The 14,486-nt window shown below is 36.5% G+C and overlaps 1 protein-coding gene and 1 pseudogene across 2 annotated transcripts in view; one reads left to right on the top strand and one right to left on the bottom strand.

Annotated features, from left to right (window-relative positions):
* The window catches only part of LOC145270960 (transducin beta-like protein 2), a 127,903-nt gene that overhangs the window by 90,154 nt on the left and 23,263 nt on the right, over positions 1 to 14,486 (top strand). For both annotated transcript variants that reach the window (XM_080126506.1, XM_080126505.1), the window contains one exon: positions 8,873 to 9,008. In XM_080126506.1, coding sequence (XP_079982632.1) covers positions 8,873 to 9,008 — 136 coding nt within the window. The remainder of the gene's footprint in view (positions 1 to 8,872; positions 9,009 to 14,486) is intronic.
* Positions 12,221 to 12,339, bottom strand: LOC145272039 (5S ribosomal RNA; annotated as a pseudogene).

Here is a 14,486-nt window from a genome sequence, read left to right as displayed (position 1 = left end):
GCTATATGGGTTAAATAATATTCATAGTTCTTTGAAGAACATGTTTGATAAATTAATCATTCATTTTTGAGTTTACTTCAATTAACATTACCTTCACATACCTATTATGCTCTGATCGATACAAAATATTTTAGACATAGCGCATAATTACGTAGCATTTGGAATATACTATTCTATCAAATATACATCTACCTATCTATCTATCTATCTATCTCTGTCTTTCTTTCTCTCTCTCTCTCTCTCTCTCTCTCTCTCTATATATATATATATATATATATATATATATAAACTGTGTGTGTGTGTTATCTTTTCTGTATGAGTGCGAACACTTCTCTATTAATCTCGTCTCTGTATTTTTTGGCTGCGGACTTGAAACTTAGTATATAAATGGAATTCCTACTGTGGAATAATTTCGATTTTGTTTTTTGCCGGTAAAGCATCTCTTAAACCGTCTAACTTGCCATATAAAAACAACACATAAAAACTAATTGTTGCTGTCACGAGCACTTTCAATTCGCCCACGAATCATCATCAGGTGTTGAAGTAAAAGTGCAAAGGAACGAAAATTAGAATTAAAAGTGAAATATATATAGAGTCGATGAAAAGTCGATTAAAAATATAGGTCGATTAACCATTCGAGTATTAAAATCAGCAAGTTCGTGGACACCGTTAACAAAGTCCGTCTAATACATATATATATATATATATATATATTTAAATAAGGGAGTAGTCACCAACAATGTGTATTTTTTAACATTATTTTATTATTCCGTGTTCATTGAGAATTATGTTTGGATCATTGTAATAATGTTTTTAAGTCATTGAAATCGTTTACGCGCGTTTCAGACGGTCTGTGATGCGTCCTCGTCAGAAATTGTTTTCAAATGTGTTGGAGATCTAATGAAAATAGATATTGAGTTTTTATTTATATATCTATAAATAAAAACTCAATATCTATTTTCATTAGATCCTGGATATGACCTTAAACTATATCCGATGGTGAGGCTCCAGCTTGTGGGCTTTTGGGGAGTGTGGAGCCACGCTTTAATTGCCATTGCTCCCAGGTCTACTCTGACCCGGAGTGGTAGTACCTGTTAGGGTCCCAACTATGGGTTAAATAGAAACCAACTTGAAAAATATATATATATATATATATTCTATTAAAAAAAATTCCTTCAAAATAACTGGATTCGGCATTAAATAACCTGAAAAGGGTTGACATGCCGTAAAACAAAAACAATCAACCATCTATTTTCATTAATTTATGTCGTCGAATACGCAATGCAACCGCAGCAAACTTAAAACATAAAAAACTTTTACCAAAATTACTGAATGTGGCATTAAATAATCCAAAAAGGGTTGCTATGCTATTAAACAAAAAGACCAAACAAAACTAAATCTTCATCACATTCTTATAAAAAACACTTGATGTTTCTACAAAATTTGAACCAAGCCAAACCCATTTTTGCCGAAGGTTAGGTTAAAAAATAAAAAAACAGTTCAGTTCAAATCCTGTAGAAGTATAGGTCGCTGGAAAGATGGTGGGATCCTTCTACCGCTCCAGAAGATATCTCACTACTGATGTAATTCTCTATCTATATAAAAGCCAAGTACGTCCAAGGATGGAATACTGTTGCCATATCTGGGCAGGAGCTGCTAAAAACAGCCTATCCTGCCTTGACAGAGTACAAAATAGACTTTGTGGCTTAGTGGGGGATGCCCTTTTCTACTCCCTGCAACCTCTCTCCCACAGAAGAGAAGTTGCAAGCCTATCCTTGTTTTATCGTTATTTCCATGGCAGGTGCTCGTCTGAACTCCAATCTCTGGTCCCCTCTCGCCAATCTTTCACGAAAAACACCAGTCTAGCTGAATCCACTGTGAAAAATTTTCCCCACTCTCTATCTGTGCCTAAATCAAAACGCGGATTCCATGAACAAAGCTTCTTTCTTAGAACTGCACACCTGTGGAACTCTGTTCCGTCTGCCTGCTTCCCTCCGGACTACAACTTGGATGTCTTCAAGTCCAATGTTAACAAATTCCTAATGAACCGCCCCCTTAATTAAACACTTCATCAAATCTCCACACTAACGTAATGTACTTGCAATAACCCTTATCCCTGAGTGGCTTCCGGGCCTTGATAAGTGGTGATCACTGTGTAAAAAAAAAAAAAAAAAAAAAAAAAAAAAAATTAAGTTCTGAAGAAAATCTTTGAATTGAAAGCCCTGTTTAATTTCAGAAGAGTTTCCGATGGGTAGCTATTCTGTACAAGTCTCGGAGATGAAGAATTTTTGGTGGATAGCTGTTCTGTACAGGTCCTGGACTTTAAAATTTTGCGGGCAAAGAGCAAAAAGATCTTTCTCGCGTGGATACGGAAAAATTATGTGCGGGAATGCTAAAAGATTCAATTTTTTCTTTTTTTTTTTTTTTTTTTTTTTTTTTTTTTTTGAGCAATTCCGGTTTCTGATTGGTTGCTAGCAGAACATGGCTCCATTTGATTGGTCAGTTCCTATCGCCAGTGTCTATAAGTAGAACCCTTCAACTTGGCTTAATTATACCTCAATATACATAAAAAAAAAACTAGTGCAGCAAAAACCAATTTTTAAAAAACATTATTTCATTGAAAATAAAAAAAAAAATTTTATTTGATTTAAAAAAAAAAAAAAAAAAAAATTCTACACTATTGGGACGAAATTTCGGAAATGGTAAAACTGAATTTCACATGAAAACAATGGTATCTATGTATTTCTTGTATTCCTTGTATTTTTAAAATGATTATATCCAAAAATTACGAAAATCGATAAGGTAGAAAATTATTTATTAAAGAAAATAAAATAGAATTTGATGAAAATGATCGTAAAACACAGGACAGTTCAAAAGGGAGGTCATTTTCCGTTTTGATTTAAACAAGATGGCCTCAATTTTTTACCTGCTAACACGATTAAAGTTGTTTTATTTAATAATTCAGTAATACTCAGGTAATTTCGACTGCATAAATTGGAAGCTACCATTGTAAGTTATTAGAATTGACAAAAAAAAAAAAAAAACAGTTGAAACCATTGCTATTTTTTATCTGAAAACTCCATAATAGTGTAGAACTGCAAATTATTTTGCAGGTTTCACAGTCTTGAAAAACAAAATGGTGCTTCTTCATTATTGTACTGAAATTCGAAAACCGAAATATTAGATCTCAAGTGAAACCAATGGTTTCTACTAAAGTGTCGTGTTACAGTAATGAACATATCAAAAACCTATGAAAAACGTTCAGGTAGAAAATGAATTATTAATGAAAATAGTTTTCGAAGATAATTAGCAAAAATTGAGTTTTCAAAAAAAATGGGGCTAGAGAGTTCTAACAAGGGAGATAAATCTTTTTGAAAATCTAATTCAGCAAAATATCTTCTAAAATACAGGGTAGGCCATAAGTCACTCATCAAAGAATTAAGTGATGTGAAACTGTAAAATATGCAGGGCAAAATATATTTTCTTTTCTTTGGGTATAAGATACATCTTTTATGATTGTGATAAAACTTTTTTTATTTATCAGTTGATAACCCTAACCCTAACCCTAACCCTAACTGTCAAATTTAATTTCAATCAAAGTTTTTTAATTGTGATTTGCCTTTTAAAATTTTTTATTTTAATTTTAAGCATGCCTTTAACAATTGACAAACGAGTTTATTGGTTAAGTTTGGTTTTAATAAATAACATTTATCACTATCAGAATTATTTCAAATCCTTTGGTGCACGACTTATGGCCCACCCTGTATTCTAAATATTTCCTAGCAACTGAAAATCTTTGGACAATTTAGCAACTGACTTGAAATTCAATATTTCATTTTTTTGAGTTTTGCTACAAAAAATTAATATATTGGATTTCACAAAAGATTAATAGTATTCATTGAAGTGTAATGAACATTGTTACATGATAAGGGCTGTCCCCTTTTCATGTAAGTATAAAAATAGAGAGATTAGTTAAAATGAAAATGAAATAAGAGAAAGCAGAAATCGAACCCTGGACATAAGTTTTAAAGAACAATAGGTTCAAATGGAATGTCTAGTAAATTGTTAATTCTGATGAAATAAATAATAAATAAACTATTCATTGTTAAAAGAATGTGGATAATAAAATATGGGTTAAATGAATTAGATATGTAGGTTGAATTCCTTTGTGAAAACAACAAAGAAAAAATAGGTTATTGGGAAATCATAATGTTCGGAAACGTGCAAGTCGCGCATGTTGGTGGCACGTGAGTTTGGTCACGTGGCCGGACATGCATGGATTTCTCAATATAGGAAGTGAGAGTTATTTAGAGAGTAGAGAGAGTCAGTGAGAAACTCGGAGGGAGTTTGAGAACGACAGACGATAGTCTGGAATTTTGGAATTCGAACGTCTAGGAAGCGAGACGGTCACTTTGAAACTTAATATGTGAAGCTTTGAATTCTTGGACGCAAAGCCCCCACGGCCGGTCGTGTGAAGAAATAAACCCATCATGTGTTTTGATAAAGCTTGTCTTTGTGTTTGTGATTCTACCAAAAAGGTAAAGTGAAAATTGTATTATATGTCTATATATCTGTGTTATAAAAGATACAACATCACTTGTAATAAGACAAACTCTCACTAAGACTCGTATCTTTACTAATAAGAACTCACGTAACATACGCGCACAAGTTTTCTCTACCACTCTCCCTCAAACCAAGACTGTACCCTAATAAACAAAGTCTCAGACAGCATAGATATAGCACTCTCCCTCGATACTAGCGCACAAATACATGTATTTGGTGACTTCAATGTCCACCACAGTAACTAGCTAGGATTCTCTAATCACACAGACGTAGCTGGTAGCGCAACATATAGCTTCTCTATATCTCATTCCCTATCTCAGTTGGTTACATTTCCGACACGTTTCCCAGACCAGCAAGATCAACATGCCTCATTCTAGATCTCTTTCTGACAACGGTTCCCAATGACTGTACAACAAATGCCCACAGCCCACTCGGGAATGCTGATCACGCTGTGATAATGGTAGAAATCAGCCTAAATTCTCGCCCTAAAACTGAAGACCCACTACTCAAAACAACAGGGTATTACAAAAGGGCTGATTGGGAAGCCATCAGGGAGCTCATCAGAGATGCCCCATGGCAAAATATCTTTACTCTTCCAGCGGAACAGTGTGCAAATGAGACCACTGAATGGTTCAAAACTGCTATTGAAGCACATGTTCCCGCACGGAAATTCTATAGCAAGCCCCATTCCCCCCAATGGTTTACTTCTGCTTGTGCAGCTGCCATTTGTCAAAGGCAGCATGCGTTCCACAGATTCAACCGACATAAGTCCAGCTCAAATAAACAGGTTTATAGAAGCTAGAAATAATTGTAAGAGAGTGATAGAGACAGCTAAGACAGATTACTCTGAAACCACCAGAAAACGCATCGAAGCACAGAAATTAGGAACCCGGGATTTTTGGAAAATCTACAACAGCGTAGTATATAATGGACAGTCAACTATTCCCCCACTATCAAACGATCATGAGGTTGCTTGCACGACAACTGACAAGGCTAATCTGCTTGCAAGTTGGTTTGCCTCAAACTCCACACTGAACTCGGTACACCACTCACTCCCTGATTTTCCTCTGCGAACAGACGCCTCACTAGACGATTTGAAAATCACCCCTTCTCAGGTACATGCTATTATAAAAAACCTAGACACCTCAAAAGCGTGTGGACCAGATCTCATCCCGGCTGTGCTATTAAAAAAATGCTCTGCCAAGGTTGCTCCAGTTCTGTCCAAACTTTACAATAAATGCCTTAACGAATCTTGTTTTCCCGACTGCTGGAAAACCGCCTCTGTGGTACCAGTCTTCAAGAATTCTGGTGAAAGAACTGACCCAGTAAATTATCGCCCCATTAGCCTCCTCCCGCTTTTCGCCAAAATATTTGAGTCGTTAGTTAATCAAGCCCTAGTCCAGCATCTAACAGCTGCTAAACTCCTGACTGACAAACAATATGGATTCAGGCAAGCCCGTTCAACAGCAGATATCTTAACTGTAGTTTCTGAACGTATATACCGTTCATTGGATAAAACAAGGGAGGGTAGAGCGGTGGCCCTCGATATATCTAAGGCTTTTGACAGGGTATGGCACGATGGTCTTCTAAGGAAAATTAGATCATATGGAATCACTGGAAAAATTCATAATGTAATTAAATTCTTCTTAAGTAATAGAAAAATCAAAGTTGTCCTTGACGGTCGTACATCCAAACAATACGACATAAATGCGGGAGTACCTCAGGGGTCTATCCTTGGACCTCTATTATTCCTGATATTCATAAACGACCTCCCTGATAATATTGTTTCGGAGATGGGTATATTTGCCGATGACACCACTCTCTATAACAGATATGAGGGGAAAACAAATGAACACATATCCAAGGAAATGGCAGAAACACTAGAGGATGACCTCCAATCCGTAGTGGAATGGGGACAAAAATGGTTGGTCACATTCAATGCTGCTAAGACTAAGCTTGTTTCCTTCAATAACTACAAGAAACCTTCTCTACCACCAATAGCAATGGCCAAGAACACATTACCTGAAAGTACTTCTTTTAAACTCCTCGGCCTAACGTTTACAGGGAATATGAACTGGAATAGATACATTGAGAGCATTGCCAAGGCTGCTGCCAGGAAGGTTGGCTCCCTCTACCGTGCTAGAAAACTACTTACGCCTGACAGTATCCTATACCTCTATAGGGCAACCATTCGCCCATGTATGGAGTACTGTCACATCTGGGCTGGTGCATCTGCTTCTTGTCTCTCGCTCCTGGACAGGGTTCAAAAGAGAGTCGTCAACCTGATAGGTCCTGAACTGTTATCTAGGCTTCAGCCTCTGTCCCATCGACGAGATGTTGCATCCCTCTGCCTGTTCTACAAATACTTCAATGATGAATGCTCTGACGAACTGCAAACACTTGTACCTCCCCGACGTAATTACCCCCGTCAAACCCGACAAGCTACTAAGTCTTATCCCTTTACAGTAGAGATCCCTCGGTGCAAGAAAGCCTTTTACTCCAATAGTTTCTTCCCCAGAACTGCAGGTCTTTGAAACTCCCTTCCGGGATTCTGCTTTCCCAACTGCAACGATATGCAGAAGTTCAAGTGTAATGTGAACAAACATCTTTCTACTCATCTCCCTTCATAATGACCCTTCTAATTAAGCCCCTGATAGTAGCCCCCTGCTTCAAAGTGGCACTGTGCCTTGTTTGGGGTGAAAATTGAATAAAAAAAATAAATAAATAAATAAAAAAAAAAGTGGTACCTTCGTCTAATAATAATAACATTAGTACGTAACAACGTATCCAAAAATTACATAAACGATAGAGTAGAAAATTAATTGGTCCCCTAGTTTATCTGAAAGAGACCTATGTTTTCGATTGCCAGATAACCGTCCATTAGTTTTTCCTGAAATTTTGCAACAGATATGCACAGTAAAAATGTTTTGTTTTTTTGCATCCCCAGGAGCTCAAAAAAGGTCAATGCCCCAAAATGGACAAAAATGACACATTTTGCACCTATAATTTTCGATCCATCCATTAGAATTTTCTGAAACTTGGCCAAAATATGGAGCCCATTGTTTTTAATAAAAATCCATAAAAAAAATGGGTGACTCTCGCAAAAATTCTGGTTCGCATCCCTGGGGAATTTCGGTGCTAAAAACGCTTCTTTCTGTGGCTCTTTTTTCATCTTTCTCAACAAAAACTTGATATATCTCGCTATATAGTGTTTTTTAACTCAAATTAAGGCCTTAAACTGCACTGTTATCCATTTATACTGGGATTTGGCATATCCAGGGGCTCAAAAGAGGTAAAAAAAAATGCCTCAAAATGGACAAAAATGACACATTTGCCACAAATTGTATTTCATTAAATAGATGTGCACAGTAAAAAATCATTTTTGCGAAAATTTCCATTGGGTCCCCAGGGGCTCAAAAGAGGTCAAAAATGCCCAAAAATTATACTTTTTGCCCCATTGCGTTTGATCCATCCATTAGATTTTCCTGAAACTTGGCCAAAATGGTGAGGCCATTGTTCTTAATATAAATTCAGTATGGGTGACCCTGGCAAAATTCTGGTTCACATCCCTCTGGGAATTTTAGGGCTAAAAAAATGCTTTTTTGGAGCTTTTTTTCATATTATTCAAAAACTTTATATGTATGTCTATATAGTGGTTTTCCATGGCGCTGAATTCAAATATACATGTCTTAAGGTGTGAAACTGTAATGTTTGTCCATTTTCACTGGGATTCAGCATTCCCAGGTGCTCAAAAATTGCAAAAAATGACATTTTTTACCCCCATAACTTTTGCCCCATCTATTAGATTTTTCTGAAATTTGGCGAAAAATGTGAAGGCAACGTTGGCCGTTGACACTTCTCACATTCATCATTTCTTCACTATTTTTTGTGGCGTCATCTCATATGCAACACCAGAGGTGGATCACGCATGCACAGCTTGTTATTAATGAAAATAGTTTGATGCCAGATGCTTTCTACTCTTATAGTTTCTTCCGTAGAACTGCTAGACTTTGGAATTCCCTTCCTCGACTGTATTGACATGCAGAAGTGTGATGTGAATAGATATCTTGCTGCTCAACACCCTACATAGTATCCATTCAATTATGTCTCAGATAGTAGCCCTTTACATTAAGGTGGCACTGTGCCTTGTTCGGGGAGAAAATGCGATAAAAACAAACATTTGACCAAGAAGAAATTGGAGTTATCGCCCCCTAACAATGGTGCCGTCCGTGTAATACAGAAGAGCCGTCTGAAGCACACAAATAATACAAAGATCATTAAAAAAAATCTTACTTTTTTTATTCTGCAGGTTTCACGCCTGACGTAAAAGTCTGGGAGGTTCTCTTCGATAAAACTCATGCGTTCAAAGAAGTGAAACGAGCCTTTGATTTGAAAGGTCACACGGCAGGCGTCCGATGTTTTAGCTTCAACTCCGATTCTAGCAGGTAAGTGATTGTAAAAATAAATAGACAGAACAAGAACAATCTACCTCATTGTTGTATGAATAAAAATCTGATTCAAACAGGTAAAATTTCCTGTCTTTTTCTCTCTTACTTTCCCTCTCTGTACTGCTCTAATCAAGTATGCCGACCTGTTCCACCTGTTCCTCTCTCCCACAGAAGAGACGTTGCGAGCCTGTCCTTGTTTTATCGTTATTTCCATGGCAGGTGCTCGTCTGAACTCCAATCTCTGGTCCCCCCTCGCTAATCTTTCACGAAAAACACCCGTCTAGCTGAAAACACTGTGAAAAATTTCCCCCACTCTATATCTGTGCCTAAATCAAAACGCGGATTCCATGAACAAAGCTTCTTTCTTAGAACTGCACGCCTGTGGAACTCTGTTCCGTCTGCCTGCTTCCCACCTGACTACAACTTGGATGTCTTCAAGTCCAACGTTAACAAATTCCTAATGAACCGCCCCCTTAAGTAAACACTTCATCAAATCTCCACACTAACGTACTGTACTTGCAATAACCCTTATCCCTTAGTGGCTTCCGGGCCTTGATAAGTGGTGACCACAGTGTTAAAAAAAAAAAAAGAAAAAAAAAGTAAACAAAAAACAAAGCAAAAAAAAGTGCATGTGTATTGTAAGCTATGATGCCTTAATCCCCCCCCCTCTCTCTTCTTCCCCCCTCGCCAAACTTTCACAAGAAACACTCATCTAGCTGTAAACACTATCACTAATTTCCCCCACTCTTTATCTGTGCTTAAACCTAAACATAGATTCCCTGAGCAAAGCTTCTTTCTTAGAACTGCACGCCTATGGAATTGTCTTCCGTTTTCCTGCTTTCCTGCTGACTACAATATGGTTGTCTTCAAGTCTAACGTAAACAAGTTTTTGATGAGCCGTTCCATATAAATTAACAAAGTACCGAATTTCCATTGCTAACTGTACACGCTTTAACCCTTATCCTTGAGTGGTCTCTTGGCCTTGATAAGTGGCGATGCCTTTGTAAAAAAAAAAAAGGGGGGGGGTCCCGGATATGACCAATATACTATTATTAAATAGATATTAAACTATATTTGAAGGTGAGGCCTCAGTTTGCAGGCTTTGGGGAGTGTGGAGCCACCTCTTAATTTCCATTGCTCCCAGGTCCACTCTGACCCAGAGAGGTAGTATCTGTTAGGGTCCCAAGTATGGATTAAATAGAAACCGACTTGAAAAAAAAAAAAAAATTCTCTTAAAAATTTTCTTCAAAATCTCACTGGATATATGGGCATTAAATAACCTGAAAAGGGTTGATATGCCGTAAAACAAACAAAAAAAATGATCCTCCTCCTAGCTCACCCTCGTTAGCCGCTCATCCCTGTCTACGTTGTAAATTGGTTACAATTTTATTATTTTTTATTTATCCTTTCTATTGCACTAGTCGGGGTGCCCAGCGTTGCCCGGGTGTTTGGAGGTGTAAAAAAAAAAAAAAAAAAAAAAAAAGTTAGTAGGTGGGCAAGTTCGAACCCGTGACGCGAAGTTGGAAAAGAAAATGAAAGAAAACGTGAGATCTTACCGCTACGCTACGACGCGAGAAGAAGTGAAAAGCGTTCAAATTTATCGATGTCAATCAAAAAGTGGACTTGAAGTGAACGAGTTCACGCAGGCGCAAAAATAAACGTTGGCTGAAGGCCAGTTTCCACCGTTTCATTTATTTGTTTCCCCACGACGTTGGAGAAACCAAGCTATCCCGAAAAAAGGTCATTTTTTTTATGCCTCACTCACTATGTATGCTTCACGTTTTCAAGTTCAATCCTCAGTGTATGCAGTCAGCACCAACCCTATTCGGGTTTAACCGGCTTCCTCCGAAGGAGGAAGTTTCATGGGAGTATGAAATTCACAAGCGGCCCCCAGTCGCATGTATCTCTCCGTTAGAGGAGATACATGCGACTGGGAGTATGAAATTTTAGAGTTGCAGATTCTCCTTTTGCTTAAAAATTTATCCAAAATTCAGGAAATTAACTGATTTTAATGAACTTTTCAGTATTTATTAATTAGCAGTGACAGATTATAATCTATAAACATAAAAGCGAAAATGTATGTATGTATTGTGCAGTTTATAGACCGTGCTTTTCTTGGATAGAATATTCCAAACGCCAGATAGTTTGCCTAATAGATATTTTAATTTTTAATAAAAAAGACGGCAGGCCGCCCATGTTCTCTAACGGTTTTTTAGTTTAATTATTATTTTTCTATAACTGCCTTTGAAATGTTTTGTCATATTCCAAATGTCCGGTCGTTTTCGAAAATAGTATTTAACTAATAGATATTTTAATCTATAAATATAAAAGCAAAAATGTATTAATGTGTGTTCGCTTTTTTTGTATGTCTACAAAACGCTTTTTTCAGAGAAGCGGTCGGTCGGTTCACAACTTTTTAAAACTTTTTATATCACATATAAATCGTAATATCTCGCAGTTAACAACGGAGCTCGCCTGTCTATTTAATTTGCTCGATTTCGGGAAGATAAATATTCAACATTTGTCGCTCGCCGCGTGTGGGTTAGTCTTTTTCCTATAACATCTTGGGAAAATAAAAATTTTAAAAAAAGCATTCTGCAGTAAATGAAATACTATCCCGCAGTCAAACTTGACCTCATTAACTCATTAAAACGGGCACCTGCCAAATCCAAGTAATTAAATAAATTCAAACATGTTTCCGTTAGCATGTCGTGGTGGCGCAATGGTTAACATCGCACGTTTTTTTTTTTTTTCACACTTAAATTTACAACTTTGCCTCAAGGGTTCGGGTTCGGGTTCGGGTTCGATCCTCATACTTACTTTTTTTTTTTTTTTAACCCCCCCCTCCTCCCAGAGTTTCCACACACACACACCTCCAAACACCCGGGCAACGCCGGGTACCCCTCGCTAGAATAAATATAAAAACTAAAACATTTTTGGACGTTTTATTTGTTGTATTAAACATTCCTATCCTGTTTAAACACGTTTTTCATTTAGTTTTCTACAAATAAACTTTCAGTACTTATGTACTTGTGCTGAAATAATGTTATTATTTAGAAATCCATTCTTAAGATAAGGAGTGCGTGTGCAGTCAGCACCAACCCTATTCAGGAGGACGTTTCATGGGAGTATGAAATCCATGTATATGTTAGGGGAGATGACGATGTTAGGGTTTTGCAACTTTTTGCAGGGAGGTGTCGATGTCCTCCTACATACAGCACCTGGAATTCCCAAATTGGTCACCCGTTTTAGTAATGACCAGGCTCAACGTTGCTTAACTTCGGTGATCTGACGGGAACCGGTGTGTCAACGTGATTATGCCGTATATGTTAAGATGAGAAGGGTGTTTTGTGATTCTGTATTTTCGCCTAACAATTTAATAATAAAAAAAACATATAGTAAAAATTGAATTTAACTTGAAAATGCTATTTTTAAAAAAAAAAAAAATAGCATGGTAACATAAGTGCACAAGCACCAAACTTTCTTTTTTGTTGGAATTGAATTTATTTTTTTTAACTTTTTTTTCTGGCGCTAAAATAGAACATTACCAAAATATTTTTTTTGTTTTTTTATAATCAAAAACTGATGTTTTCTAAATAATTAAACAAAAAAAAAATATATACCTCATTGCTGCAAGCCACTTTGTAAACAAACATTTTGTTATGAATTTACATGACAGCATCACACAATGCTGACAGACGGCAGTAAAAAAAAAAACAATCAAGGTCCTGGATACAACCTTAACACTCTTTAATTGCCATTGCTCCCAGGTCCACTCTGACCCGGACTGGTAGTACCTGTTCGGGTCCCAACTATGGGTAGAATAATAACCGACTTGGAAAAACAATTATATTCTATTAAAAAATTTGTCTTCAAAATCACTGGATTCAGCATTAAATAACCTGAAAAGGGTTGATATGCCGTAAAACAACCCCCAAAAGAAAGAAACAAAAAACAATCAAATATTTACGCTCGCTATCATTTTTATTGATGCACACGTAAAAAGTTCTTAAGCAATTCTTTTCAAAGTTTATAACAAAAGAAATAAATACATTAGCGATTACATACCGTTTGAACAAAGTTTCTATATTGATTTATTTTTGTACCAGAAAGCCTCAACTTCAAGACGTTCGAATTCCATGATAAAGACAGTTCTTTTCTCATATTGTTTAAAAAATAGAAGTGTAAGCCATGTTTAGTGTCAGAACAGTTTCCGATGGTTCGTTGTTCTACACAAGTCCTGGGAGGTGACTGGTTTGCAGTAGACAGAACAGTTTCCGATGGTTCATTGTTCTACACAAGCCCTGGGAGGTGACTGGTTTGCAGTAGACAGAACAGTTTCCGATGGTTCATTGTTCTACACAAGTCCTAGTAGGTGACTGGTTTGCAGTAGACAGAACAGTTTCCGATGGTTCGTTGTTCTACACAAGTCCTAGTAGGTGACTGGTTTGCAGTAGACAGAACTGGAGTTGGAATCCACAGAGCAAAAGATTCTTACCGTGTCGAGACGGAAAAAAACATGCGAAATTGCTACAGAAAAGGTTTAATATTTTATGGAGCAATTCTGGTTTCTGATTGGTTGGTAGCAGAACGTGAATTAATTTGATTCGTCAGTTCCTAGCAGCATCGTTTATAAATAGAATCTCCCGATTGTGTGGGACCATACCCCATTATACATCAAAAATATTGTAGCATGAAATGTCATCGATTAGTAGAACTTCTGTGTCGAGTATTTATATAAACAGACCTAAAACGCGTGCATAAAATAAACTTGTAGTGTTGTTTTCTTTAGCGCGACAAATTTATCGTTCCACCCTGTATATCTCGCAAATCTTCTACCGGGTCATTTTTCGTAATTTTTATAATTTATTTAAATTTTGACATGACACGTAATTATGCAATAATGCTTTCACCAGAAATGTGTTGGTTTAAAAGATCACGAATCTACAAAAGCACTGATTTTCATTTGTATTTATTGCTGTTTATCTGGAATCTCCGATTGAAAACGGATATTTTTCATAAATCTTTTCAACATTATCATCTGATGGTGACTTTAATCGTGACCTTTGTATTAACTATCTGCCCTTGTTAAAACTTAAATTTGCATTCTTTGTTACGGTTAATTTGTAAAAAAAAAAAAAAAAAAAAAAAAAAAAATTTTTTTTTTTTTTTTTTTTGTACAAATAAATAATTCAAAGTGCAAAAATCGATATATCAGCCGATTACTGATTAATTGGAAAAGTATTTATCTGGCATCACCAACTGAAAACGGGCATTTTTCATAAATCTTTTCAACATTATCATCTGATGGCGACTTGAAGCATGACCTTTGTAATAACTATGTCAGTCTCGCAGAAGCGCCATCTATAATATAAATCTCACCTGTCTGTTTAAATGTATGTATGTCTGCCTAAAACTTTCAACAGAAGCGTTTTGTTCGAATTCCATGATAAAGACGGTTCTTTTCTCATATTG

Source organism: Euprymna scolopes, chromosome 46 (genome assembly GCF_053919585.1).
Source record: "Euprymna scolopes isolate OS-2025 chromosome 46, ASM5391958v1, whole genome shotgun sequence".
NCBI lineage: Eukaryota > Metazoa > Mollusca > Cephalopoda > Sepiida > Sepiolidae > Euprymna > Euprymna scolopes.
Note: the sequence above shows the minus strand (reverse complement) of the source record. Positions and strands in the feature narration are given on the sequence as shown.